The 25,759-nt window shown below is 43.8% G+C and overlaps 1 protein-coding gene across 1 annotated transcript in view; it reads right to left on the bottom strand.

Annotated features, from left to right (window-relative positions):
• The window catches only part of SREBF2 (sterol regulatory element binding transcription factor 2), a 236,024-nt gene that overhangs the window by 199,049 nt on the left and 11,216 nt on the right, over nucleotides 1-25,759 (bottom strand). The window contains exons 2-3 of the mRNA XM_085601233.1: nucleotides 7,357-7,728; nucleotides 4,126-4,391 (exon numbers count right to left, since the gene is read on the bottom strand). Coding sequence (XP_085457359.1) covers nucleotides 4,126-4,391; nucleotides 7,357-7,728 — 638 coding nt within the window. The remainder of the gene's footprint in view (nucleotides 1-4,125; nucleotides 4,392-7,356; nucleotides 7,729-25,759) is intronic.

Genomic DNA, 25,759 nt, shown 5'->3' with positions numbered 1-25,759 from the left:
AAGCGGACCGCGTACTCACTGTGCACGCACGGTGCGCGAAGCGCACCGTGCGCGCACGGAACGAACTGCGTTAAGTGGGCGCGCACGCCACGAATGGCGTAAAGTAACTTATCATTTAAAAAAACGTACAAATTCACTGAAAAAACCATAGGTTTCACACACGTTATAGTTAGGAATTAGCATTTAAAAAACCTTGCAAATTCAGTGAAAAAACCATAGGTTTCACACATGTTATAGTTAGCTGGACATTTTACTGATAAAAAACCAATGAAATTCCCCCGTTATAGTTAGTGCAGGCAACTATAACTCACGCGACCGCAATCCTCTGCTGATGACATATGTGTCTTTATGAAAAAAATATATTTGTAATATATGTATAGCTAAAATTTAATGAAGTGTCTAAATACAGTATTAGCATCAGCAGAGGATTGCGGTCGCGTGAGTTATAGTTGCCTGCACTAACTATAACGGGGGAATTTCATTGTTTTTTTATAAGTAAAATGTCCAGCTAACTATAACATGTGTGAAACCTATGGTTTTTTCACTGAATATATATATATATGTAGAGCTACATACATGGTTTCCACATATATGTTTTATATGTTTCCGGGGTCCCGCGCATGGGCGGGAATATTCATGTGCTTATGAATATTGATGAGGATCCCCTGGAAGAGAAGTTTATTTCACCAAAGAAAAGCATTACCACGTACAAATGCATTTGAGTGACAACTTTACACACCTGTAAAAATTAATTACTTGAAAAGTGCTTACCCAATAACGAAGTTCTTGGTGTTGAAAATGTATATAATCTATATATATTGGTTATTCTTTTAAATCGGTCTCAAGCTTCTTTTTGAGTGTGGGTCTCATTAATTGACTCTGTATGTACAAAAAATGCTTAGCACTACTGTTTGATAAGCCTAACCCGCTTGCCTACACTACCACAAAAGGAGCCTTTGGGATTATTAATTTAAGCTCTGTAAACCAATAAGGGTCGTCTGGACTGCCTACATAGTGCACCTTGTATTTGCTACACTCCTACAACGCCCTCTCAGTTTGGGGCAAGCTTTTCCTGTAGCTGAGTTTAGCATTGCTCCTTGAAACAGCTGAACTTACTGTGAACTGCGATGGGACTTTTGACATTTCATGTAAATCCTAACCCATGTAGGAGTGGCGCTGCTCCATGAGTGTGTGCTGGGCATGATCAGCTGCCGCTCTTTACAAGCCAGCAGTTTAAATATTGAAGTATCTGAATTGCACTGTGGCAAAGTTGTGCTGCAACCAACACTAAAGACATTTCAAATACCTTTGGGGTGTTGCCACCCAACATGAATTTGAGGTACTGGTGATGAGCCAGATGAATGGAATGTGGAAGTATGTGTCCTCGAGCACGTGGGTCGCCATATGGTCTCCTGTACAGAGCAGAGGGATGATGTCCTACAGGGTTGTCATATCTTCCCAGGGGATATAGTGATGTGATGGCTTGAGGTTGAGGATAGGCTGTATTGTCCTTTTTGGGAATGAGGAAGTACAGTGAGCACACTAATTGACAATGCTGGTGTGGAGTACTGGTTTGAGGCACCTTTGCCTAGAATTGCTCGTACTCCCTCTGTGAACAGCTGCTGATGTACCAGACTGATTGTATGAGGCCATGGAGGTATGACTGGTGGCGTGGTACTACAGGCAGTACATTTGCTAGAAGACAGACAGGACTCACTTTATTTAATTTTGCCACTAGACTGGGGAAAAGACCGATTGGGGACCTTTTAAAGCTCTATAAGGCCAAGTGAATTTCAAAGGCCCTTTTAATTCAGTGAAATTTGGGGGTACACCAATACAGACGATCTCCAAATCGTGGGAAACAGATTTCTGAGATGTCTTTTACCTGGGTTGGGAAGGAGACCTCGCACAATAAGGTTATTTTAAGAGATTGTCTGGATCTCGATCATGTAGCCAGGGTACCATGGCTCAAATATGTAAAAAAAAAAAAAAAAAGCCTCAAAAGATTGGAAAGGGGAGATTTTTCTTCCCCAACTCCGACGCCACGGATAAGAAAGATCTAGCCCTTATCAAGACGGCCTTTTTTGCCCACCTGACCCTGGCAAGAAGGAGCTTCCGAAGCCCGGCGTACATCGCTTTTTCATGTTGAGGACCACTCAGATGGTAGTGCCGTACTTGCTGGGGTTCTCAAACTCATATGACCGTTTTCTCTTGACCAGGTTTCAGTTTGATCTTTTCCACCTTCTTCTTACACATCCCAGGGGTCAGAACAAAGGGCATACTCTTTCGTCGTGTGGCTGCGATGGTACATCTCCGCAGGACATGGTTCCATTTATGATGTTTTGCCCATTTTACGATACGCCCAGAAAATCATTTTTAATTCCCATTTTGAAATATTCTAATTTTAGACAAGCACGGCCCGCTTTTATATTTCTTCAAATGTTGACGGGTAACACAGTTTATGTGCTTAATTTGTTTTAATCTGCGATCAGGCTTAGGGCGAGTTGTGACTAACTCGCCTGACCCGGCATTAGGCACTTTACATTGTTGCAATTAGCCGTTTAACTAAACAACTCGATTAAGTGCATGGTCTTATTGCACCATTTAAAGCACTGTTTAGCGGCTATTTTACGTGTGTTTATGAAAACTTGGTAACTACATATTTTCTTTTAAATTGCACACCTATTAACAATGTATATACTATGCGTAAACCGGGTATGTTTCTCCATCTGGTTTGTTTGTATTATATTTTACTTGTGCTTTTATGGTTTTATCTCTTCAAACCGAATAAATCTTATTTTAATTTTAGTGATGCGATGGCTTGAGGTGGAGGATAGGCTGTATTGTCCTTTTTGGGACTGAGGAAGTACAGTGATCACACTACTTGACACTGCTGGTGTGGAGTACTGGTTTGAGGCACCTGTGCCTAGAATTGCTCGTACTTCCTTCGTGAACAGCTGCTGATTGTATGAGGCCATGGTGGTATGACTGGTGGTGTGGTGTGGTACTACAGGCAGTACATTTGCTATAAGATGGACAGGACCCACTTTATTTCCTTCCGCTGTGGAAAAAACAACAGGTTTTTCGTCCGCATCTTCTCACTTGACTTGTTTTAGGGGGTGGATGGGGGCGGGGAGGGGGGGGGGGGTTGCATCACCAGTGCTCTCTCAATGGTTAGTTTATGAGCTATGTGCGCCGCCACAAAATGTGGAGGCACAGGACCTTGGATGCAGAGTGGACTATCTAGAGCGGCCTTATATTGCTTTCTCCAATCAGGGAGTAACAACCCTAATATTTACTGGCTCAGTAAACGTTCTCTGCTACACACCTCGTCATCGTTTTCAACATGGACAGGAAGCTCTCCATTTCAGACAAGGTCTCTATGAAAAAATTCAAACACACAAAGTTTGACCTTATGTTGGGGAGCGGGTCTCTGAATCACGGCATGATATGCCATTGTGTTATCAGGTGGTGGGATCCCTGTCGGGTATGGCTCTAGGCTGGAGTAATCCTGAGGATCATCCCCCATGTGTGATGGGATTGGGTGACAACACCAAAAGAACAAGAGAAGCTATTGGTGTACCTGGGGTATTTTTTGTCCCTGGTGCCTGCTCCCCAGAGAATGTATTTACTCCTCTACATCTGAGCCTTTTAAGGAAACTGTGTCAGTCTTTGTCCTGGTGTATTGTGCGGGTTCAGAAATAAGTCTTGAAAATGAAAAATTCTTCAAGAAAACAACTTGCAAACGTCCATTCCCAACACTACATGGTATTCGAGTTCACAGCATGTCATCTACAGGAGCAACATGCTACAAACTAAGCTATTGTATGTAATGCTAGCTCTGCAGCCCTTTGAACACCTGCATGTTATATGCTGCCTTCTATCCAAAGTATGAAAAACATGTCAATTATGTTAGTTTTCTGTTATGATGGGTATATAATTATTGTCTGCATAACAATGTCCTTAAGTAACTGCACTTAAACACAATTTAACCAATACGTTTTAAATGCATGTAGATTAGCAGGTATCAAAGTAACAAGCTTGGACAAGAGTAGTATGGGTGACTCCCACTTTGCACTTACACAATCTAGCACCCCACTCCCTCTTTCAGACAGACATACGTACTGGAACCTGCTGCACTTGCGGCGTCATGGTTTGTACAGTGGCCGGTGTGAGTGTCTGAATAGTGCCATTGGCTGGTGTAAGGGTCTGGATGGTGCCGGTGGCGGGGGTAAGAGTCTGGATGGTGCCGGTTGCTGGGGCGAGGGTCTGGATGGTCCCATTGGTCTGCATTAAAAGACGCTGAGCCTGCATCGTTTGCATCTGCTGTTGAATTGCAACTGACTGCACCTGGGACGGCGTCATCAGATTCTGCACCTGGGGCTGGAACACTGCAAAGAATGACAATGAAAAGGCTGGCAACATGAGGAGACCCAGGCACATCCTAACTGAACTTAGCAAGGACTGGCAAAAGACAAATGCTGGCTGGATGGAAGCAGGCTATGAAAGGACAGCTTATCTACAGTTGTTACCACAACAAAGTTTCAAGTCGCCCTTGATTCCTCAGTAGATTGGACAAATGTTAGTTTTATTATCTGTGCTGAAGAGAAGTTTACTGCTTCACATTTCAGATGTATTATAAAAAGCAAACTTAGTGAGACAGTCATTTTTTTCAAAATATAGCTGTTGCGGGTATTTACAGAAGAACTTAATGTGATAGAGGGAATTTACAGACAACATTCACACGACAGAGTGGATGCGACAGAGGGTGTCAGAGCCTCGGGGGAGATCTAATAAATGGAACTCCCTTCCATTTCTGCTTCACCTTGAAGTGAAATTCAGCATAACACCAGAAAGGCATGAGTCTCTTCTTGCAAGAAGCATATCAAACACAATCCAAAGACCCAGGCTAAATGTTCATGATAAATGGGGACTGTGCAAAAGTTTCACTAAATTTCACTCGATGTAAATTAATCATATGTGGGCTTCCTGAAATTGAGCCCTGGATCTCGCCATGTTGGATCTACATTCGACAACTCTAGCATAAAGCAATTATTTTCTTCTCACCTTAAAATTCAAAGTTCACAGATGTTCTTCTCACCTCAAAAATGGTCAAAAGGTGCAATGTTATAGAACAAAAAAACAATTAAAATCCCATTCACAGCTCCCCTTTCCCCCAGGTTTATGTCTGCATATCACTCTGTGGGCACTGAGCGTGTTCAGGTGCAGCAGTCACGCTCACTTGAAAAGATTCAGACACAGCAATATGAAGCTGGTAGCATTTATACCGGGATGTATATACCATACTTACAAAGTGTTGCTGTCAATGGGGTGTCAAATGCAAAAACAACAAAGTGACGGATGGAATGCTCAAATTAACCCATAGCTAAGACTAATTCAAGCTTTCCATCCATCACGTTTTTGTATACTTTAGTGCAGGGGTCTCCAACCAGACGATCGTAAGCTACCAGTAGTGCACAGACACCTTCTGAGTAGCTCACAGCCTGGAGTTTATTTTTAAATAAGCACAGGGTCACATTTTCCATTTAAAGTTATGGGAAAACAGTGTTCATTTTACATTATTGTCATTAGGCTGCAGATAGCAAGACCTGATAATGAGCAGTGCTCAGTCACAGTTATGACCCAGACTGAGGCACAGAGGTGAAGAATTGAAGCACTGAGGTATTTAACTCTTAGCTAAAAGTCCTGGTCAACTCTATATTGGAGTTTGAAAATAAAAAGATGTTTCTGAATGCTTTCAAATGGGTGAAAATGAAACGCTACCTTAATGATTAAGTTAACCCCTCATTTTATTGTTCTCCCATGTCAGTGTCACATTTGCAAACAGCAGGCATCTTGCTCCCAGTGACTAGTAGACACTGTGCCATATTTATAATGACAAAGTCTTTTTTTCTTTCAAATGGGAGAAATTTAAAGTGAAACAAAATATTTCTATGAAACGTTAAGTCAAAGTTTTGCTTCACTTTCACTTAGGCCAATTACGTCTTAATGTTTAAGAAGCATGTTTCTTTACTTTAAGTTCCTCCCATTTAAACTAATGGCTGTTTTTTGGTATAAATAACGCAGTGTGTCTACAGCTTTTCACACACAAGTGGAGAGGGGGAGTGGAGGGCACCGTATGTACTCCCTAAGCCAAATCCTACAACACAACAGGGTAAAGTAGCACAAAATAAGAAAGGACTTTTCCCCTAATTGGGACTTCAAGTCCAAGCCCTATTTGGACGTCACATAAATAAGAGTCCAAGCACATGGAAAGACCATTCTTTTGGAAAAGGAAGCCTCACACAGTTTGTGTCATGCTTCATCGGCAACCTCTCCCTGCCCTGGGAGGGCAGTGCCGCCAGGGTGGACTTGACCTCCTGATGAACCCGAACAAAAGAGGGAATTCTTAGATAAAGATCTATTGGACTAATAGCAGGATTCAGACAAATGAAAAATACCTTGGGTAACCCAGGTATATCACCTTTAATATTGGGGGCCTCCGGTATATCTAAAAACACATATCCCATTCATACACACACATGTTCATACATCCCAAAGACCACGCTCTCACTGACACACTTCTCAGACCTGTCATAGAGACCCTACTCAAAGTATTTTGTTCGAACCATAGCATCAGGTTCTAGGAACAATAGGCTTAAAGTCAATTAAGTTGGGCGTGGGGGTGTCTGGCAATAATGTGCGAGTTGCACGGCCTTCAGTATCACAACGATTTTCACTGATCAGTAGTAGCTCTCACTACAGAAAAGATTGGATACCCCTGCTTTAGTGCACAGGACAGCATTGAGCGTGGCAGTGTGAGTCCCAGCCCGTGGCATCCAAAAGGTCTATCTAGCTTTGTACTTATTGATGGATTTTTTTCCTCTGTTGCGTTCAGTTGGCAGAGCTACACCACATACCAAAACAGACATACATTCACCGTACCAGGAAAGACGTTGGACGAACTGCTGTTAAAGGGCCTTAAGAGCTAATCAATGAACATAAACCACAGATCCCAAGAAGCATGTGTAACATCTCAGGAAGGCATCAAATTAGTTTTGCTACACAGTTTTCAAAGCTAACTTCTTTCTGCACAGAGAAATAGAAGCGCACACAGAAGATATGCATTGCACCCTGGAAGCTGCCAGAGAATTTGTCAACCTAATCTCAAAGTATAAGGATCAAATTCCACATAGAAGCACACCAGACATGTTCTGTTAAAGGGTTTATATAGTCAATGTTAGCACAGAGGATAGATGTTGCATAAAGAAGCACAGGCAGCTTTACTTAGAAAGCTGTCAGGGAGCTTATCTAAATAGAGGCCACAAATTGGATACAAAATTTCATGCAACATACCTGAGAAGCCGCCTGAAGAGTTTTGGTAGATAACGGGCTGCTGGATGAAACGAGTCTGGGTGGCGGTGCTGAAGGCTGGGGTGATCATCATAGTCTGTTGCTGGAGCTGTGGCTGGAGCTGTGGCTGAATCAGTGGTCGAGGCTGGAGAGCCGGCGTTGAACGCTGGGTGGCTGCTGGTGCAACTTTGGATGCAGGCTGTGTAACCAGTGGCTTCAGGGGAAGGGTTGGGTAGGACTGCTGTTGTTGCCCCTGGCTTAAGGTCTGCGTGAGAACCGCCTCGGTCCCATCAGTAGCTGAGAATGTGGGGCACAGCTGCTCTTCAAAAAGGTCCGGGAAGTCATCCACCTGATTACTAACAAACTGAAGCATTTCTGGTGAAAAACAAAAAGAGAAAGAGGGACATTAGCATAAACCTGGCAAGTATAACATGTGAAGCATGGTCCCTGTAGTCACATGTACCAAACAGCTCACTTTAATGACCCATCTCCTTTCACTCAAAATCTATTTAATCAAATTGAGAAGACGAATGAATGAATATTTAATTATCCATCTACGGGCTGCAAACTAAGCACCTAATAGAATAGGACACTGAACTCTACACATCAGACCAGTTTTCGTAATTGAGTCTTTATGCTTACAAACAGGTTGCTGGATGACAAGTATCATATCCTCAAGAACGCCATTTAATTCCAAAGTAATTGAAATTTTAAATTGATTTCAAATAATCCTCTCTAGCAAAAGTATTTCGATACTCAAAGCATATTAATAATCTATAAAACATTCCTTTGGCATGTTACCAGAACGTTGCCCGCTTCCCTTCCGAAAATTATTTTCATGGATTTCTAACACTATATTGACAACAAGATCCACTGCTTGCTGCAAATTTCATTCCTGCAACAAGAGGGTATAAGCACCTTAAGCATTGAGCCTCCAAGGTAAGAAGACTGTGATGCTGGTAAATGTAAAGAGAGGTAATTTTTGGTATCAATCATGTTGGTGACATCTCTGCCACAATGTGTCCCTCCATAGAGAAGTGCTTTCTGCCGGGCAACTCGCTTCTCCCAAGTTCCCTTATCTTCCCTCTCTTTGGATAATGTGCCCCGCCACTCGCCCCCCACACACAATCAAAGCAGGGCACAGAGGGAAGGCCCCAGAACGCAAGCAAGCACAGGCACCAAGACAGCCTTGTAGGTCCCCAGTGACCGGATGAATTCACTTCCCCAAAAGCAGCAGTCAGAATAGCATCTCCAGACAGCTGAGGAAAGATATGCAACGAGGGATAATGAGAAGCAAAACATCCTCAGCCACGAAGTCTGGTTTTCCGAAACACAGCTTTGCAGAAACCATGGACAAAAGAAACTGAGCTCAAAATATACAAGTCTTTTTTAGTTCTCGCCTGATCCAGCGCATGCGCTGGTCTGGCCGAGACATTTAGTAGCTGCTTTGAAAAGTGCTACCAAAGCGGTTAGGTCTCGCATGATCCAGCGCATGCGCTGGTCTGGCCGAGACATTTAGTAGCTGCTTTGAAAAGTGCTACCAAAGCGGCCACCAGCTTACTGTCACGCGCACAAGCGCGCACGCATCCCTAGAGTGCTTTAGCACGTCATCGTTATCGCTTTCAGAATGATCGCGATGACTTCGCTTTTACGGCCGCGCGGCGTTACTTTTACTGCCGCGCAGCCAATGCTTGTTTGGTTAAGCACTTTATAGGAGTGCACGTATTTCCTGCGATCCTGCGTTTGCTTCTCCCCCACTTTAATCCTGCCCCCGCCCTCTGTGTTGCTCTCTCTCTCTCATGTCCTTTCTCATGATCTTGCTGCTCTCTTCCTCATGTGCTTCTCCCCCTGCAGCACAGCCTCAGTTCTCCATTTTGCTCTCTCCCTCACTTGCTTCCCAGTGCAGACGCCCCCCCCATGGTGTGTCATGTGCTTCACTTTGAAAACCAACCCAATTTTCCGCGCTCGTTTTGCACGCATTTTCTTCGAACCCACCCCTGCTCCCTATTGGTCTCTCCCTTGAGAACTTTTCCACTCACAAACCAGCCCGCCCCCTTGCTCCTTGCAGTCCTCTCCCGCCTGTGCTTTCCCTTTAGCTAATCCCCCTGCCCGTTATCCGTGTTGCTCTCGCCTCGTGTCCTTCTCCCTTGTTGATCCGTCTCTCCTATGTGCTCTTTCCCCTGAAAAGAGTGCACCCCCGTGCTCGGTGTTGCTCTCTCCCTCGTGTGCGTTCCCTCACGTAACCTCCTACCTCCAAAAGCATTGGCAAAGCAAGTAGGTCCAAAAGGTGAGACCTATTGGCGTTGCCAATGCTTGTTCTAATATGCAACTGCCATACACGGACTTCTACAATGGCAAACATCTTGTTCTGCAAATCTAGCAGTTGACACATGTTGCACAGCCTTGTCCTCTATTCCTCCTAGTTAGTGATCAAGAAAAGCATTAGGTACAACGCTACACTCTTATAGGCAAAAAGGCTCTTCAGTACTTAGCTGACTGGAATGGTTCTGAAGTGTGTGAGCACTGCCAATGCGAACCACGTAATTCAAGTCATGCTTTAACTTCAAGAAAATAATCCATGACAGCTCTGACATCGGACTATGTGAAATAATGAGGTAAGAGATTCACATGCTGCACTAAGTTTCTATCATCCACGCTGCTTCGGGGGAATCTGTTTTCCCCTTTCCAACCAAGGGCACTGCAATTGATGTGGACTTGGAAGTAAAGAGAAAAGATGGCAGCAGCCACATGATCTCAGGAACTTCCAGCACCCATGTGCATAAAACAATTATCCAGAGTTAGAGGGAATGAAGTAGCTCTGCCCACATTGCACATGTCCTCCAATTTAACAGGGGCCACTAAAATAGCATTCAACTATTTCTGGTTGCTTTTTCTATATAAAGAAAAGACAACTAACATGAAGGTGCTTAGCATGTCATCTATCCATACTTGAGTGACTTCAGTTCTATGACTGACTCATTATTCCTCCCCTCTGTCCTGCTGTGGTTCCCTACACTGGGCATATCCTTGGCCAGTCTTGCTTTCCTGAGGTCAGTCTCTCTACTAGTGATCCAACAGAACTCGGAAATCCAGATCCATTTCGTCATCTTCCTTCTTGGATATAAAATCTCTTAAGTTTCTTAAATACCCCTTACCTGAAAAAAATGAAGCCCTGGGGTCGTATTATGCATATGACGCACTTTCCCTGTTTGCGTAATGGCGCATCTTTCAAAAAGTGCACTGGGTGCGGGGAGGCCACTAAAGTGAAAAATGGATCGGCTGCTTCAAAGCCACTCTTTGTTTCACAGTGTAGGTGGAAGCAGTGAGTGAAAGCACCCACCTGCAGGAGGATATCTGAAGTCCCTGGGACAACCTTTCTCCCCTCCAGAGCGCTGCCTATTAGTAGAGGCACAGAAAGTGCGCCATCTTTTTGTGGCGCACCTTCAGTGCACCTCTAAGGACATGTTTGCCTCTACGCCTGCGTGTATCTAATATGTAGCAGGTGCAGAGGCAAAGTGATTCTCTCATCTGCATGGGGCCACGCCCCCATACCAATGAGGGAATGCCTCCTCATGATAGAGTTGGGGTACATGTGCGACCAGCACTATCAGTATTACAGAAGGGGGCGCACGTGTCTGCAGCCCCTTCTGTAATACCATTGTGCCCCAGGGGCGCAGAAAGAGGGCGCATATGCCCAGTGTGCCCCTGGGGCACAATCTATAATATGGGCCCTGGCGCATAACTCACCCTTTTCCGATTTGTATTACCTGTGATAGAGTTTGATGAAATCTTGTGTCAAGTTTATGCATTCCCTTAAGCAAAATCTCTACAGTGATACCCTTGATGCCGCCACAACCCCACAGGGGCAGGAAGAAGATACCCTGGGTGCGAAGAAATCTCGCGTTGCTCCCGATTATTCTTTATTTTTTTTATTTATACTTTTTTTATTTTGACATCAGGCAAAAGAACAGAAGAAAAAGAAAAAAAAGGAAAGCACAACATGTGCTAACCCAAACATATCTCTCGATGTCTTATACATTTTTACCCCCATCCAGAGAACCCACCCTAACCCTCCCCATCCCACCCCCCTCTCTCGGGTCCAGAACAAATACATTTACATAGAAAAGAACTGCTGGATTTTTTCTTATTTTTTTTTCTTTTGTTGTTTTTTGTTCTTTTAAAAAAAAAAAATAAGAGTACATTCTGCATCCCCTTATCCTAAGCCGATTTCAAAATAATGGAACTATTCTGCCAATAGAGAGACTGCTTCCTTGTTAAGCCATTTAAATATTGGTGCCCATACAGCAGTCCCCTTCTTTTTCGCTCTAAATCCCCTTCGGTTATAAACTGCGCTCTCCCAACGGTATGTAGCTAGTAATTTCCCCAAGCAAACATGTATCGACGGGGGTTCTTTGTCGAGCCAAGCACTGGCTAAACATAGCCTGAACACCACCATAGCACTATATAACAAAATCTGATTTGGTTCTGCCATTTCCAGTTTACTGACCCCCAGGACTATTACATGAGGCGTAATTTCTAACTCAAATCCAAATATATTTCTTAAGTAATTGCCGAGCGTATTTACTAAGGAAGCAAGTTTGGGACAGGAGGCGAACATATGGACGCTATCGGCGGCTAAGAGACCACAGCGAGAACAGTGTGTTCCCGACGTCCCACCCCATCTAAAAATTCGAGCTGGGGTAATATATAGATTAAGCCAAGTTTTAAAACACTGCACTTGAAGATTGGCCGAGATAAATGCTGTCTGGCTAAGCCGAAGTGACACCTCACATTCCTCGATGTCTGCTTGAAGTAACTCCTGCCAACGATTTAAATGCTTGTTTATATCATCACCCAATTCATTATTAAGTATTTTATAAATTACGGACAAGGATGGAGAAGCTCCAAGCAGTAATTCCAAAAGGGGAACTTTGCTACCAGTAACTAGTTTTTTAATTAAGAAATCCCTCAATTGTAAATATTTGAAAAAATTATTGTTCCCAATCTCGAATCTATCCTTAATAATATCAAAAGAATATACCTCCTTATCTTCCATTAAATCCCCGATAAGTCTAACACCCTTGTCCACCCATACTTTCATATAGCCATCATGAAATATAGGTGGGAGTAAATCATTATTAACTAAGGGAGAGTATCTATGAATTCTACCAATATCCAATTTTTTTCCGAACAGCAGTCCACACCCTAAATGCTCCCATCAATACCTTAAATTTAACTCTCTTAAAATAAGCAAAATCAATATGTCGCATAAGACAACCTCGAGCTTCAGTCCCATATATTAACTCATATATGGAAACATTGTCTGTTTCTCTTATTGTCCCGCTTTGTCTTCCCAATAACACAGACATCTGCTGAAGTGCCGAAGCCCAATAATATAGTTGACAATTAGGGACTGACCAGCCTCCACGATCTCTAGACAATGCCATATATTTCAATGCCCTTCGAGGGCGGTGCCCGGCCAACAAAAATCTAGTGATCATTTGATTCATCATCACAAACCAAGATTTATTTATCTCCACAGGAATGGCTCTAAAAAAGTATAAGACTTTGGGTAGAAACAGCATTTTAATCACATTGCACCTACCTAAAAGTGTCAAATGGAGATTATTCATCCTGTCAAACTCTATCTTAGATTTCTGAATCAGAGGTTCCAGATTGATATTGACGATTTCATCTATGTTTACACTGATTTTAACCCCTAGATACCTAGCATTTCCGACTACTCTGGAATCATCCAGATCAACTTTGTCATTCTTGATTATAAGCGTCTTGCTTTCATTAAGATGATACCCTGAGATTTTACCAAATAAGATTGCTTCCTTTTCGATTTCTATAAGAGCCTCTCTCGGGTGTTATAATTGCCAAGTCGTCCGCTTAGGCTAAGATCTTGGTGCCCCCGCCGATAGTATATAAAGTTTTAATCATATGATTCTCCTCTATTTTCTTTATTAAGGGGTCGATATAGACCGCAAACAGTAGAGGAGAACAAGGGCACCCTTGTCGCGTGCCACGACGAATTTGAATAATATCATGCGTAGACCCCATCATGGCAATTCTAGCAACAGGTTCGTGATACATACAGCTAATTGCCCTGATAAACCCGGTTCCCAGACCCTTTTTTTCCATGATTGCCCATAAGAAAGGCCAGGAGACCCTATCAAAGGCTTTTTCTGCGTCCAAAAGTATAAGAGCCATAGGGTCTCCTGTAACCTTAGAGGAATCAAATAGCGCAATAGTACGCCGAATATGATCTATCGTTCCTCTCCCAGGGACAAAGCCATGTTGATAAGGAGAGACTACTTTCTTAATCACTGAGGCAAATCTATTGGCTAAAAGCTTCGAGTAGATTTTTGTATCACTGTTAACCAGCGTTATAGGGCGATATGATCCTAGTTAGTTTAAAGGCTTATCTTTCTTTGGAAATACGACAATGTTGGCGGACTTCCATGACTCAGGAGCTGACTCCCTTAGCTGCGCATTTAGAAAAAGCTCAGATATAATACTTATCAGCTGTGTTTTAAACTTTTTATAAAACTCCCCTGGAATCAGGTCCGTACCTACTGCTTTACCGGACGGTATAGAGTAGATTGCCTTTATTATCTCATCAATAGTGATTGGTGCTTCTAATCTACATATCTCCTCAGGGAAAATCTTCGCTAAATTTAGCCCAGCGAGGTAGTCACTAAACTCTTGAACCCCTATCTGTATATCATCTGTATACAGATTCTGATAGAATTTTTGAAAAGCAGAAAGAATATCTCCCGGGTTCGAGACCATACCAACAATGGGATCTTTAATTTCACTAATCAGAGTTTGGATCATTTTTTCCCGCGTACGAACTGCAAGCATGTGACCAACCCTTTCGTTACTTTCGTAAGCCCTACTCCGCCAAGCCATATATCTACCAGCCGCCTTTTGAGTTGAAATCTCTATAATAGCTGATCTAAAAGATATAATTCTAGAGATGGTGGCTGTGTGAACGCTGTCGGAGCCGCTCTCCCTGCCGTTGGATTAATGCTGGTATTTACCGGCTAAAGCAGATTTTCACTCAATAGGAAATAGCCCCGGAAAGTCACGATTCAACTATTTAAAACTAAACTTACTATTGGTGGTGTGAAGCGAAGAGGAAGGAGACGGTACACTCTGGAGAACCTCGGACGAAGGCGGATGAAGTCGGTTCATGCGGCCAACACTGCTTGCAGTTGCCGCCAGTGTAGTGAAGCGAGCTTGCCTCTCAGCAGCCGGGGCGAGACTGGTGTTTTTTCGCTGGGCTCAGAGGTCCGTGCAGGCTTTGGTGCCTCTCCAGGGCGAAAGTATGCCGCCAAGGATCAAGGCACTGCCGAAGGACTGTGGGACAGCTGGTGGCAGTGGGAGAGGTGCTGCTCCGCTCCGACGTGTTCACGCTGCCCCGGGGGCTCCGAACACAGCTCTCCCAGCTGGTCAGAGCGAGGAGGGGCCAAACGTGACGACGCCTCTGGGGGAGAAGTGTCTCGATACAACAACTAGACCAAAGCAGCAGCAGACACTTCCTAGTTTGTTCGCAGGGCAGGCAAAGGCGGACTCTTTGGGGAAAAAGTCTCTGAGCAAGAGTAAATCTAAGAATAATCTATTTAAGACAACAAATATCCCTAAGGTGTCGGAAACTATAATAGGGGACTCAACTGTGGAAGAAGGAACAATGTCTAAAGCATTTATTAATACAGACAGTAAAGAGTCAGACATGGGTGACCCGGATGCCAAATCTTTGAATACAAATAGAGGTGAAGAGGAAGAGAGAGTGGTTAACACTGAAAAACAAGGAGACATTGCTAATATATCTGACTCTGGCGGCTACCGAGACTCAAAGCTAAAAAACATGGTCTCTTCCCAGATGGATCGGAAACATATTGGGACTCCAGAGGGAGACAAAAAATTTTCGTTGACAGATGACTCTGAACTCACTAATAACAGCGAGAGTGAAGGCTCTGATCATGAGTTCTCTGGAGTGGATAGTGGTAGCCCTCCTTTAAAACCCCAAACCCAAAGGCGATTACCAATTCGCACTAAAAGGCGAAGCACTCATGACAGGGAAAAAAGTCTAGAGTCGGACAATGATCAATTAAAATGGGATTACTCCACCACTCATTTTGGGATAGAAACGGACGAAAATAGTTTTCGGTCAGATTCCCCAAAAACAACAGGGGAGTCAGAAAGTAAAATTAGTCCGGAACTGCCTCCGTCGATGGAGTTAATTTACTCAACGCTAAAACAAATGCAAACAGAAGCTCGACATGAGCATAAGAGAGCCCATCTAGCTACTAAGAAGCTTCAAGGAGCTATCCGCAAGGTTAACAAAACATGCTCCGAAATCAATGAGCGTACTACAGCACTTGAGGAACGTATCATTCAACTTGAGGCAGGGGCCGATAACACAGGACAACAAATAGCGTCAAATGATAGCAGGATGTCCGATGTGATGTGGAAACTTGAGGACTTTGAAAATCGACAGCACCGCAATAATCTCCGCTTACTTGGGATCGCTGAAAAGGCAGAAGGAGATGACATCCGTGGATTTGTCCTTAAGCTTTTTAAGAGTGCTTTTCCTGAACTGACTCAATGGAACTGGGAAGCGGAGATCCAAAGAGTACATCGATTTCCGCTGATGTTAAAGAAGAGAGCTGGTCAGGAGGAGAAACCCAGAGCCATACTTATATTTTTTGGAAATTTTTTACTTCGCCAGTCTATTTTTGAGAAGGCGAGACCGGATGCGAGACGATCAGCCGAAGGATATTCCTTCTTTGTTAGCCCGGATTTTTGTCACACTACCGTAGAGCGGAGATGGAGACTTCGGCAGTTAATAACCCCTTTCCAGAAATTGGGTTGTGAGGTCTTTCTAATGAACGCTGCTAGACTTAAGGTTACGCTTAAAGGCACAAGTAGAGTATTCACGTCAGAAATACAAGCACAGGAATACATGCAGGAACTCTCTCAGAAATAGGGGCTTTTTTCTCCTTTTCTCCTGCTCTTTATTTTTCTCTTTTTTTTTTTCTCTCTAGGGGGCTTTTTTACGATCCGATTCGATTGTTTGATTATCACGCTGAGATATGTTCTCTTGGCAGGGATCGGCTAGGGGCACGGCTTGACACAGGAGGCATCACAAGGGTCTACGGACCTTTTTTGCCTTTTTGTATGGGCGAGGGGTCAGGGGCGGGGGGGGGGGTCCAGAATGGGGCAGAGGATTTCTTTTTTTTTTTTTTTCCCACACATTGGTATTTGTTATGGCTGGACAATTCCTCGGATGGGTAATTATATCTTTTAATGAAGAAATTAAGAATAGCATCAATTAATATTTGCGGGTTGAATAATCCCCAAAAAAGACGGAGAATTAGCCTGGATATTCAGTTCCTGCAGGCAGATATTCTTTGCCTCCAGGAGACACATATAGAAGCCAGCAGATGTGGGCTTTTGGAGTTTGCTGGTTATCAGCTAATTGCTAGTACTACACAGGATACCAGGACCAGAGGGGTGGCCATACTGGCGAGAAAAGGGATTGCCAGATTTTCACGATCTTATGTTGATAAAATGGGCAGGTGGATAATTATACAATGCTGTTTGGAAAACACCATCTTTACACTCTGTTCAGTCTATGGTTCAGTGTTCGATGATTCAGCACTGTTTGATTGGCTCAAGACAGAATTAGTATGCTGGCCTTTACCCCTTATAATTTGCGGGGATATCAATATCAATATGACTTGTCAGATCTCCAATCAGTCCGACGCAGTATATAAGGGTCGTAAACCAAAAGTATATACATCCATTGTACAATTAAAATGCTTGCATGGGCTGGTAGACGTTTGGGCTAAACAAGAAGCCAATGATCCAGGTTTTACATATTACTCTGCGCCACACAGAACACATGTACGTTTGGATTATTTTTTTGTGTCACAGGAATTCTTACAAGGAAGTAGAGTTAGAAAATTTCCAAGAGTTATGTATGTCGGATCACAACCCGCTGGTGTTAGAAGTAAACATTCAGATAAAAACTCCACTGTCTCGATGGACATTTAATAGAGCTCTATTAAGCCAGGAAGATTATATATTACACATGGAGAAGTGGATCCCTAGGTTTATTGAGGAGAACTTGGGTAGTACCAGTATTTGTATGGTTTGGGACACTCTAAAGGCTGGCATCAGAGGAGAAACATCTAAGTTTGGCTGGGAAACGCAATGGAAAGATAAAAAGCGGCTACAGACACTATATGACGATCTGGCAAAAGCAGAGGCTGATCTGAGTGAGACTCTTTATAGCGGGGGTGACCCGGTGTTAGCTCCTGATTATTCTTTAATTGTACGAGTGATACTTACATGTTGCACTAATTTGGTGTTTGATGAATGGCGTATTGTACTTCCTTTGCTGTCTTGTGTATACCCCTTGATGGGAATCCTATAAGCATGTAAAGGGCACACTCACATAATGTGGAAGCAGCACCTTTCACAGTCTCTTCTGTGTCTAAGGAGATGCGGACACCAGACTAGCCTTCATGTTTGAAGGGGCAGTGGCCATGAAGGATTCCTTTTCAAAGGATGTCTAGCTGTACCTCCTTTCTCCAAAAGATGTATTTAAACCATCCCCAAATATGCAAAACAGACAAGGTAAAGTACACTGACCTGGTCCCATTACAGGTATAGCAGCATGAATGGATCAGGGGAGCCCACCCCCTCCGTTACAACCGCACAGCACTGGTGACCGGAGCGCGGCAAGTCGCGTTGGCCTGAGTGTACTATCACTGGACTGTAGAGCACTGTGGTGGCGGCCCACCATGAGGGAAGTCACCCCCCTAATGACCGGTGAGCCGGGGGTGGTAGGGGAGGGGCTTTAAATCAGCCCACGATGATTCAAATGGTGGCGGGAGCGCCCCTGCACTTTGAGAGATCGGATTGCTCCAGGATATCGGTGGCATTCCGGGGACTTTCCTGACGTGCCTGACATTAACATGGCGGCCAGAAGCTCTTTAACAACCCTAATCCCGGCGCTACTCATCCAGATGCAGGCGTGTCCCCACTCGAGGCCCCCCTCAAGCTAAAGACTAAAATGGGTACCGGCTGTTTCTAACTCCAAGGTCAGAATCCCTGGCCTGACCCCAAGATGGCTGCCACCGTTTTCCCTACCACCGGACTCCGACCAGACCTTGATCACATCCCCCATCAGCCTACATGGTAGCCCCAGCTCCTTCTCTGGTTTGTTTTTCCTCCCTCTCCCCAACTCCTTCTTTTACCTCTATCCTCGTAGCCTATGCATCTATTCAAAACTATTTTTTCCCCGAACGTTGAGACCTGAGCAACATGGCTGAAGCCCGGTGGAGCTGCTAGACAGTTAATGAGGAGTTTGGCCCTGGATTCCCCCTTGACCGTCACCTACCCAGCCAGACATTGGGCACAGTTCCTCCTCCTCTCCCTTCTATTACTCCTTCCTCCCCTCCCACCTACGAATTCTTGAAACATTGTTTATGTGTACTGTACCTTACTATGCTCTTGTATCTGATGTAACTTTTAACGCAAAGATCCTAAATGTAAAGTGCTCGGATACCCTCTTGGGTTTAGTTCGCGCTATATAAAATTTTATAAATATATAAAAATAAAAACTGTCTACGAGGGCAGGTAGCTGCTCACACTTTCCACAAGTGAACATTGTGCCAGTTCAATTAAACATGTGAAAGAGGGGACGTCAACCTTGCGTTGCTTTCTGATACTAACAGCAAGTGTCAATACCATGTTCTCACACAATTTTACAAAATCAGACCCACACTCCGCCGCCCCCCCCCCCCCCAAATTCTGACTCAAAACGTTTAAATATTAGGGAAAAAAGTGACAACTTTGAAGAGTATATTGTACTTGGGTTCAAAAACATATAAAAGATTTTCAGTGCTAGTGGACTCTTTATGAGCTCAAATCTGAACTGTTTGAAATTCCATTTGAACAGCTACCCTAGATGCCTTACAATATGTCGAAAAAAACAAACTCTCAACTTACATGTTAACAATAGTGCATTATTGATAGATCAAGAGCTGTGGTTGCTCCTTCGTGACTGCTACCTTAAAAGGTTTGCATGTTTTTACTTCAGAGAAAACATATCTAAACCTAGTGCAAGTCAGGTAAAAATACAGACTTAACTACAAAAGCATTGGATTCACAAATAGCCAATAAATATTTTTTTCTTCGCATGCATTTAACCGCAACCAAAAAACATCCGCAAATGTAATTTCTTATTAATGGGAAAGCATTAGAGATGCAAAACTAACAATTGGCGCAAAATACAAATATACATAAGTGTAAGCGGCAAAATACTTGACCACATTTAGTCTATAACAGTGCTTCCCAGACTTTTTAGAACCATGACCCAATTTTTATGACAAACGTTCGCGATCCACCTAGCTTTAATGGTGTGGTAGTGCACTGTCATTTATATAAAATTCATTTTCCAATTAAATGGGCACTAAATATGCACAGACATACCGTTTTACTGATAAACTTATATTGCACACAAATGACGTGTGGAAATTGGGTTTTAGTGAAGATTTGTGCATCACCAAGTAAAGTGTCTTGCTTTGTTTTGATTCTATTAAAATCTTTGTTTCCATCAAACTACAAAACTACAAAAACCAGCATTTGCAATACAATAGGTACTGGAAGCAAAAGCTTTGGAGACTGTTGCCTTGTCTTGCGGAGAGGGTGAGGGAGAGAGAGGAAGCATGAGAGGGAGGGGGGGGAGACAGAGAGAGAGGAAGCATGAGAGGGAGGGGGAGAGAGAGAGGGATAGAGGGCAAGAGAGAGGAAGAGGAGAGTGAGAGAAAAAGGGAGGGGGACAAAGAAGTTGGGAGGGGGGAGAGAGAGCGGAAGAGGGGAGACGGAGAGAGAGAGAGAGAAAGCTAGGGAAGGAGGGGGCAGGAACAGCGTGAAAAAATAGGAACAGGGAGAGACTTTCACTTAAAAAGAAAATCACAAATAGTACACTGGCCACAAGCTCAGAAAAGAAGCAAAGGACTATTTGGACACCTTCAGAATGCACATGATGAGGGCAGTGAGTGAAACATCCATTTGTGTGCACTGTAAGAAGTTGGCAATGATGACTTGGTGAGCTGGCACTGGTGGTCAGGATCGCACGGATCTGTGGCACACCTGAAACCCGAGAGCTCAAGCCTGCTGGTGATCGCCCCAGTGCTGCAGGGGGTCTGAAGCCATCCGGCTCAAGACAGCACCAGAAGTTGTCCAGATTGGAAGAACTAAAATGCGACCCCTCAACCTAAGACCAGCTCCCGCCAGACATGCTGTCCACATTTAAAGAGTTTGATGGAGGCCTGCGGGGCAAGATCACATGGCTGGAGGACAACAACTACGTGAAAGAAACGGTCTTTTCAACCGGGAAGGGGTCTGGTGTTAACCTGCTGCGCAGCCATGTCCAGCCAGATAAGTTGTCGACCTTAAAAGTCAACAGCTACGTGAAAGAAACTATGCACCCGGCGTTGAATGAACCTGCTGGGGATTTGCAGCAGACAACCGTTCGGGGTGACAAAATTCCAACATTTCAAAACATAGGGGAAGACCAGATGCCCCACGGTTACGCAAGACAAAACATATTCTCCCCATTTAAAAGGCCTACTGCAGGCCTCTTTGCCCCATCGCCTTCAGAACAAGCCAAGTTATCATCATTAGGCGCAAGACCTAAAGAGTGTGTTGTTTTTGCTTTCCTAACTGCTCAATATGTACAGTACATTTACAGGTTTTTACGTTTTGTTGTGTTATAAAAAAATGACATACTACATCAGGGCTCGAAAGATAATACAAAATGTTACTAGACCTCTCTCTCTAAAAGCTGAGCAAATGTGACAAGGTAACAAGATTTAAAGGCATCTTTAATGCTCATTCACTTTCCAAGCAATAAAGATGCCTTTAAATCGTGTTACCTTGTCACATTTGCTTCACTTTCAGAGAAAGAGGTCAAAAGTCAGCTTGTCTTCCTACTCGCCAGAAAGGGCAAGTAGGACCTATAAATAGTATCATCCTGATTAAATCTGGCACGCCATAGCGAGATGGCGAGTGGATTTTTCGTGCTCTGCACGCTATTTCCTTTCCACTCCCTGTACCCCCAGTAGACTGACATAATTCAATTTACTTATCTTTCTTGGACTACAAAGTGAGAAGAGTTTGTAAAAAAAACAATCCCCATGTTAAAACAACTTTGGCAAAGCCAATCGGTCTCAGAAATGGTACAGCTATTGGCTGTCAATGTTTTGTAGCATCCTGGAATATAAAGCGATATTTATAGTTTTCACCTAATACATATTGGGTAAATTGCAGTGAAATGTTTGATTTAGCTACTATTACATAAATGCAATTACAATATAATACAACATATTACCAGGAGGCCTCCAAATACAGTACTTCTCCCCCACTCTGGAACCCCCCACCCCCAAGAGTTTGGATTTACCAATTAACCTTATTCCAAGAAGCTACACCCGCATATCTGCTAAAAGAGCTGTGAAGAATGGTTTAATGGGTCTGCTGTAGCTAAATACGCTCAATTTTGGTGACTCGCTAATGGGCGCTTAAAATCAGAAATATACACAGAAACAAAGAGAATTTTGACTTGAGACACTTATTTTTAATGGTATACACGAGTACATTTTTCGAATCGATGAAGGAAAAAAATTAACCTAATGTATATTACAGTGGTTCGTAATGCAGCATTTTCCATTGCATCAAGTAACCAGGAGAAGGCTGCAGAGCCCATACTGGCATTGGAAGATTTCGGGTGAGCAATGCCACTTTTTCGGCATATATGTTTGTAAGTCCCTATGTGTGTCAATGTCACATCCTGTTATTATGAAACAGAAATAATTATAAATTTAGCACTAGGGCAATTTCGACCGAGTGGCGCTTGAAAGACGCTCTCTTCTCGACTGTGCTGATGCACACACTTTTACCCCCAGAAGCGCTGCTACAGCGAGAACTTTAACTACACTCGAAATACATGGATAAACAGAAAATGCAAAGAGAAACTACGGACCTTCCCCATTCCAAGATGGCCGCTGATCATGTGCAGGAAAGGAAACCCTTCTCTAAAACACGCAAGTGGTTTTGGTCAATGATGCGCATCCTCAAGGTACGCTCATAATAGGTGGACCATTTATCAATGTCACCCCCCACCAGAAACCTAGGCATAACACCTTTAAGTATGTAAAAGATGTGTGACCCTTCTTCTGTAGGCAGCCCCTCTTCCCCCGCTGCTGCCAACATCTCCTTTGGTTGTTAGTCCCTGTCTGGTATTCTCCTTCAAGGCCAGCTTCTTCTCCTTCAACGCAATCTTCTACTCCTCAAGGGCAATGGCAGCCAGGTTAGCCTGATAATCCTTAGCGACTTTTTAGGTTGAGCCTAGCGCAGCGCGCATGCGCTGCTCTAGGAGAGGGCCTCTTGGAATCACTCCAGACTTTTCAGTAAACTTGTGCGTGTGGCTTTAGATTTTCCACACATTGTATTGGCCTTTGCGTGTGGCTTTCAAAAATGGAGGCACGCAACTGGCCAAAGGCGGGTGCATGCCCCACCTTTTTTAGTGAAGGTTTACTCCCACGGCCTCCAACTTGCGGGAACGAGCAGCAGCGCGCAGGGTGCCAGCTGCATTCCTTTGTGGATCATTAAACACAGCGCAGTCGCGCGCAGCTGGAACTGGATAACTTGTTTTATTTGTTTTCATATATTGGGACTTAACTTGGGTGGCTAGAACAGGAAATCAAAGTAGTTTAAAAAAAGGTCAAACACATATAACATGGGGCTCGACCGTGTCCGTGTTGTTGGCAGGCACACACTTTAGGAAAGGCAACACAATCTGCATTTTTGTCAGTCATCCAGAATTTTCTCGACGCTGCTGGCAGGGTACAGCGGCGTAGCTTGTAGTGTCAAATTTGATGAGCTGGTACGCACCTGAGGACACGACTGTTCTTTGTTTTTCTTTTGGATGCTGACGGATAGCGCGCAAGCTGCATTACCGAACATCCGGGCTTTTCTCGGCTTTCAAGCATTCGCAGAAGCACAGAACTCGTCCAGCCTTACAGACTGTGCTGGATTGAATCGGTAGGAAACAGCAGAGAGCCCTTAACCTCTTCAATGCCTATGACGAGCTGGTCTCGTCATGGGCCGCGGTTGCGCTGTGCCCATGACGAGACCAGCTCGTCATAAACCCCGCCCGCTAATGAAAGCGCCGGCACAGGGCGGGGAAAGGGGCGGGCACTGAAGGGGTTAATACCAATTGGCTGCAAGGATATGGAGTTGATACCGCATCCAGTAATAATTAGTACTGCTTTTTATTATATTCGATATTAAATGTCCTCCTTTCTAATTAGATTGAACGTTCGACGATATTCGATTGGTGCGTTTACTCAGAGATGCGGACGACTTTGGAACTTGAGAACCAGGTTCGAGTCACGGTGTCGCCTCAAAATCCTGTGATTGTAGACAAATCACAATGTCCCTGTGCTTAAAAAAAAAAAAATCTGCCCTTCTGTAATGTAATCTAGTGCTCAAATGTAAAAATGTAGCACCTTTATCAAAAGTACTCACTTGACAGCAACGGCCCACTAAGAAGATTTGCTAGAGAGATGCTATGCTTCTAGAGAATTCACAGAGGTTGGCAGAGCTGGAGGAAAGTCAGTTATCACTGCCAAAGCATTTGGTCATGTTACAGGCTTTCCGGTATCATCTGGTTCTCCGATCTGCCTTTCTGAGACAAGTTACCATGCTTTCTCTTTCGCTTGCAATCATTTTCCTGCTTGTTTTTTAAAGCAGCCCAGCACCCCAGACTTCATCATTAGCATTCGCTTCTTTGCTTTGTTGCTGGACTCGTGTTTAATCAATGGGTATTTCTCAAATGTGTGCACTACGTTTCAGCTTTCTGTGCCTGCCCTGTTTGGATCACACCTTTCAAAGTGCATCTCCTCTCAATATGACTTCTTTTCATCCGTCTTTATTATTCACCACCTGCTCTCGAGGAGGTTGTAGGACCTTTGCAAAAAAATGATAGGCGAGTAAGTAAGCCACTTTACTCCCAAAAGATGGTCATTCTCTTCCCAGAAACTTTTTTTCTTGCACAGGCCACTTTGGATAGGCAATGATGCTGTCTGTGTTAGGTCTGAAGTGCAACGTACCACAATGCTTGCCATTTATTTCTTCAGAGTTGTTTTACCTCTTTTTCTACTTTTATTTAATACTTTAAGAAGATCAATTTTGCCCTTGGTATGACACTTTTCCTTCACCCTTTTTTGGTCTTTGTTTTTATTCTGCATTTTTTCTTAAAGAAGAAAACAAACAATCTCTAGTTCTCGCTTGATTTCTTGTAGCCGCCCTGAGAGGAGGGGTGTCTTGAGGCTGTAGCAGTTCATGAACAGAGTCGTTCACGCTGACCCCATGTGTGACCTTGGGCTAAGTTACATTCCAGGTTAGCCACCACACATTTTGGGAAGAATATCACTCGCTGTCTCAAGTTAGGAGATTGCAACCAGAGGTGGTTTCATGCCATTAAAAGACTGCTGGCAAAATAATGAAACGTCTGGAGAATACCGGTGGACATCAGTAGGTAATTCCAAAGCTAATGCGTGCACATGCCAAACTTTTGAATTCTTTAAAACAAACTAAAAAGTTGTATGACAAAGCTATCCACAGTATTTTGATGGCAATTGAATTAATTTGGAATTATATAGTGCTTACTACCCCAAAAAGGTGTTGATGCGCTTTAGGTCTTTTTTGCACCCTAGTTACGGTGAACCCAAGTATTGCCTCAATGCCACCAATGCCTCTGTTTAGATGGTTGTAAAATTGCTGTTCAATCCCTAGCAGCACAGCACCCAGGATAAAGTGCAGCATGGCTAAACACTTATAAGGTCCCAAAGGCGAGACCTATTGGCTATGCCAATACTCGTTATCACTGTACTCCAGCTGCCAGATTTGAGTGACTCGGGCAATGGCCGCCCTCAGTCCCAGCCCTGGAAGGTGCACCCAAGAAGCCTCATGGAGACAGACTGATGTCTGCATCCTCTTCTTCTTGGGCTCCGTCAATCTCCTCTGAGGTGACCTGAAGCTGATGTACCACTTCCCAGGCCAGGAGGGATCTGTGAGAATCCTCCTTCTCAGATTACCGAATCAGTTTCAGCCTCCTCTGCTTGACCAGGGTTCTCAGCTCTTTCCAACGTTGAGGCTATCCACTGCAGAAAAATTAATCTCCATGTTCCAAAAAAGCAAAGTGGCAAAAATTGGCATAAAATATTTATTTGGGGGTGTGTATGTGTGTGTGTGTCAAAAAAGGCTCCAACACCTTATCCCAATTAAAAAACAAAAGGTTAATGTTTGCTATCAACTTTTC

Source organism: Triturus cristatus, chromosome 4_2 (genome assembly GCF_964204655.1).
Source record: "Triturus cristatus chromosome 4_2, aTriCri1.1, whole genome shotgun sequence".
Taxonomy (NCBI): domain Eukaryota; kingdom Metazoa; phylum Chordata; class Amphibia; order Caudata; family Salamandridae; genus Triturus; species Triturus cristatus.
The sequence above is the reverse complement of the archived record's forward strand: the minus strand, read 5'-3'. Positions and strand labels throughout refer to the sequence as shown.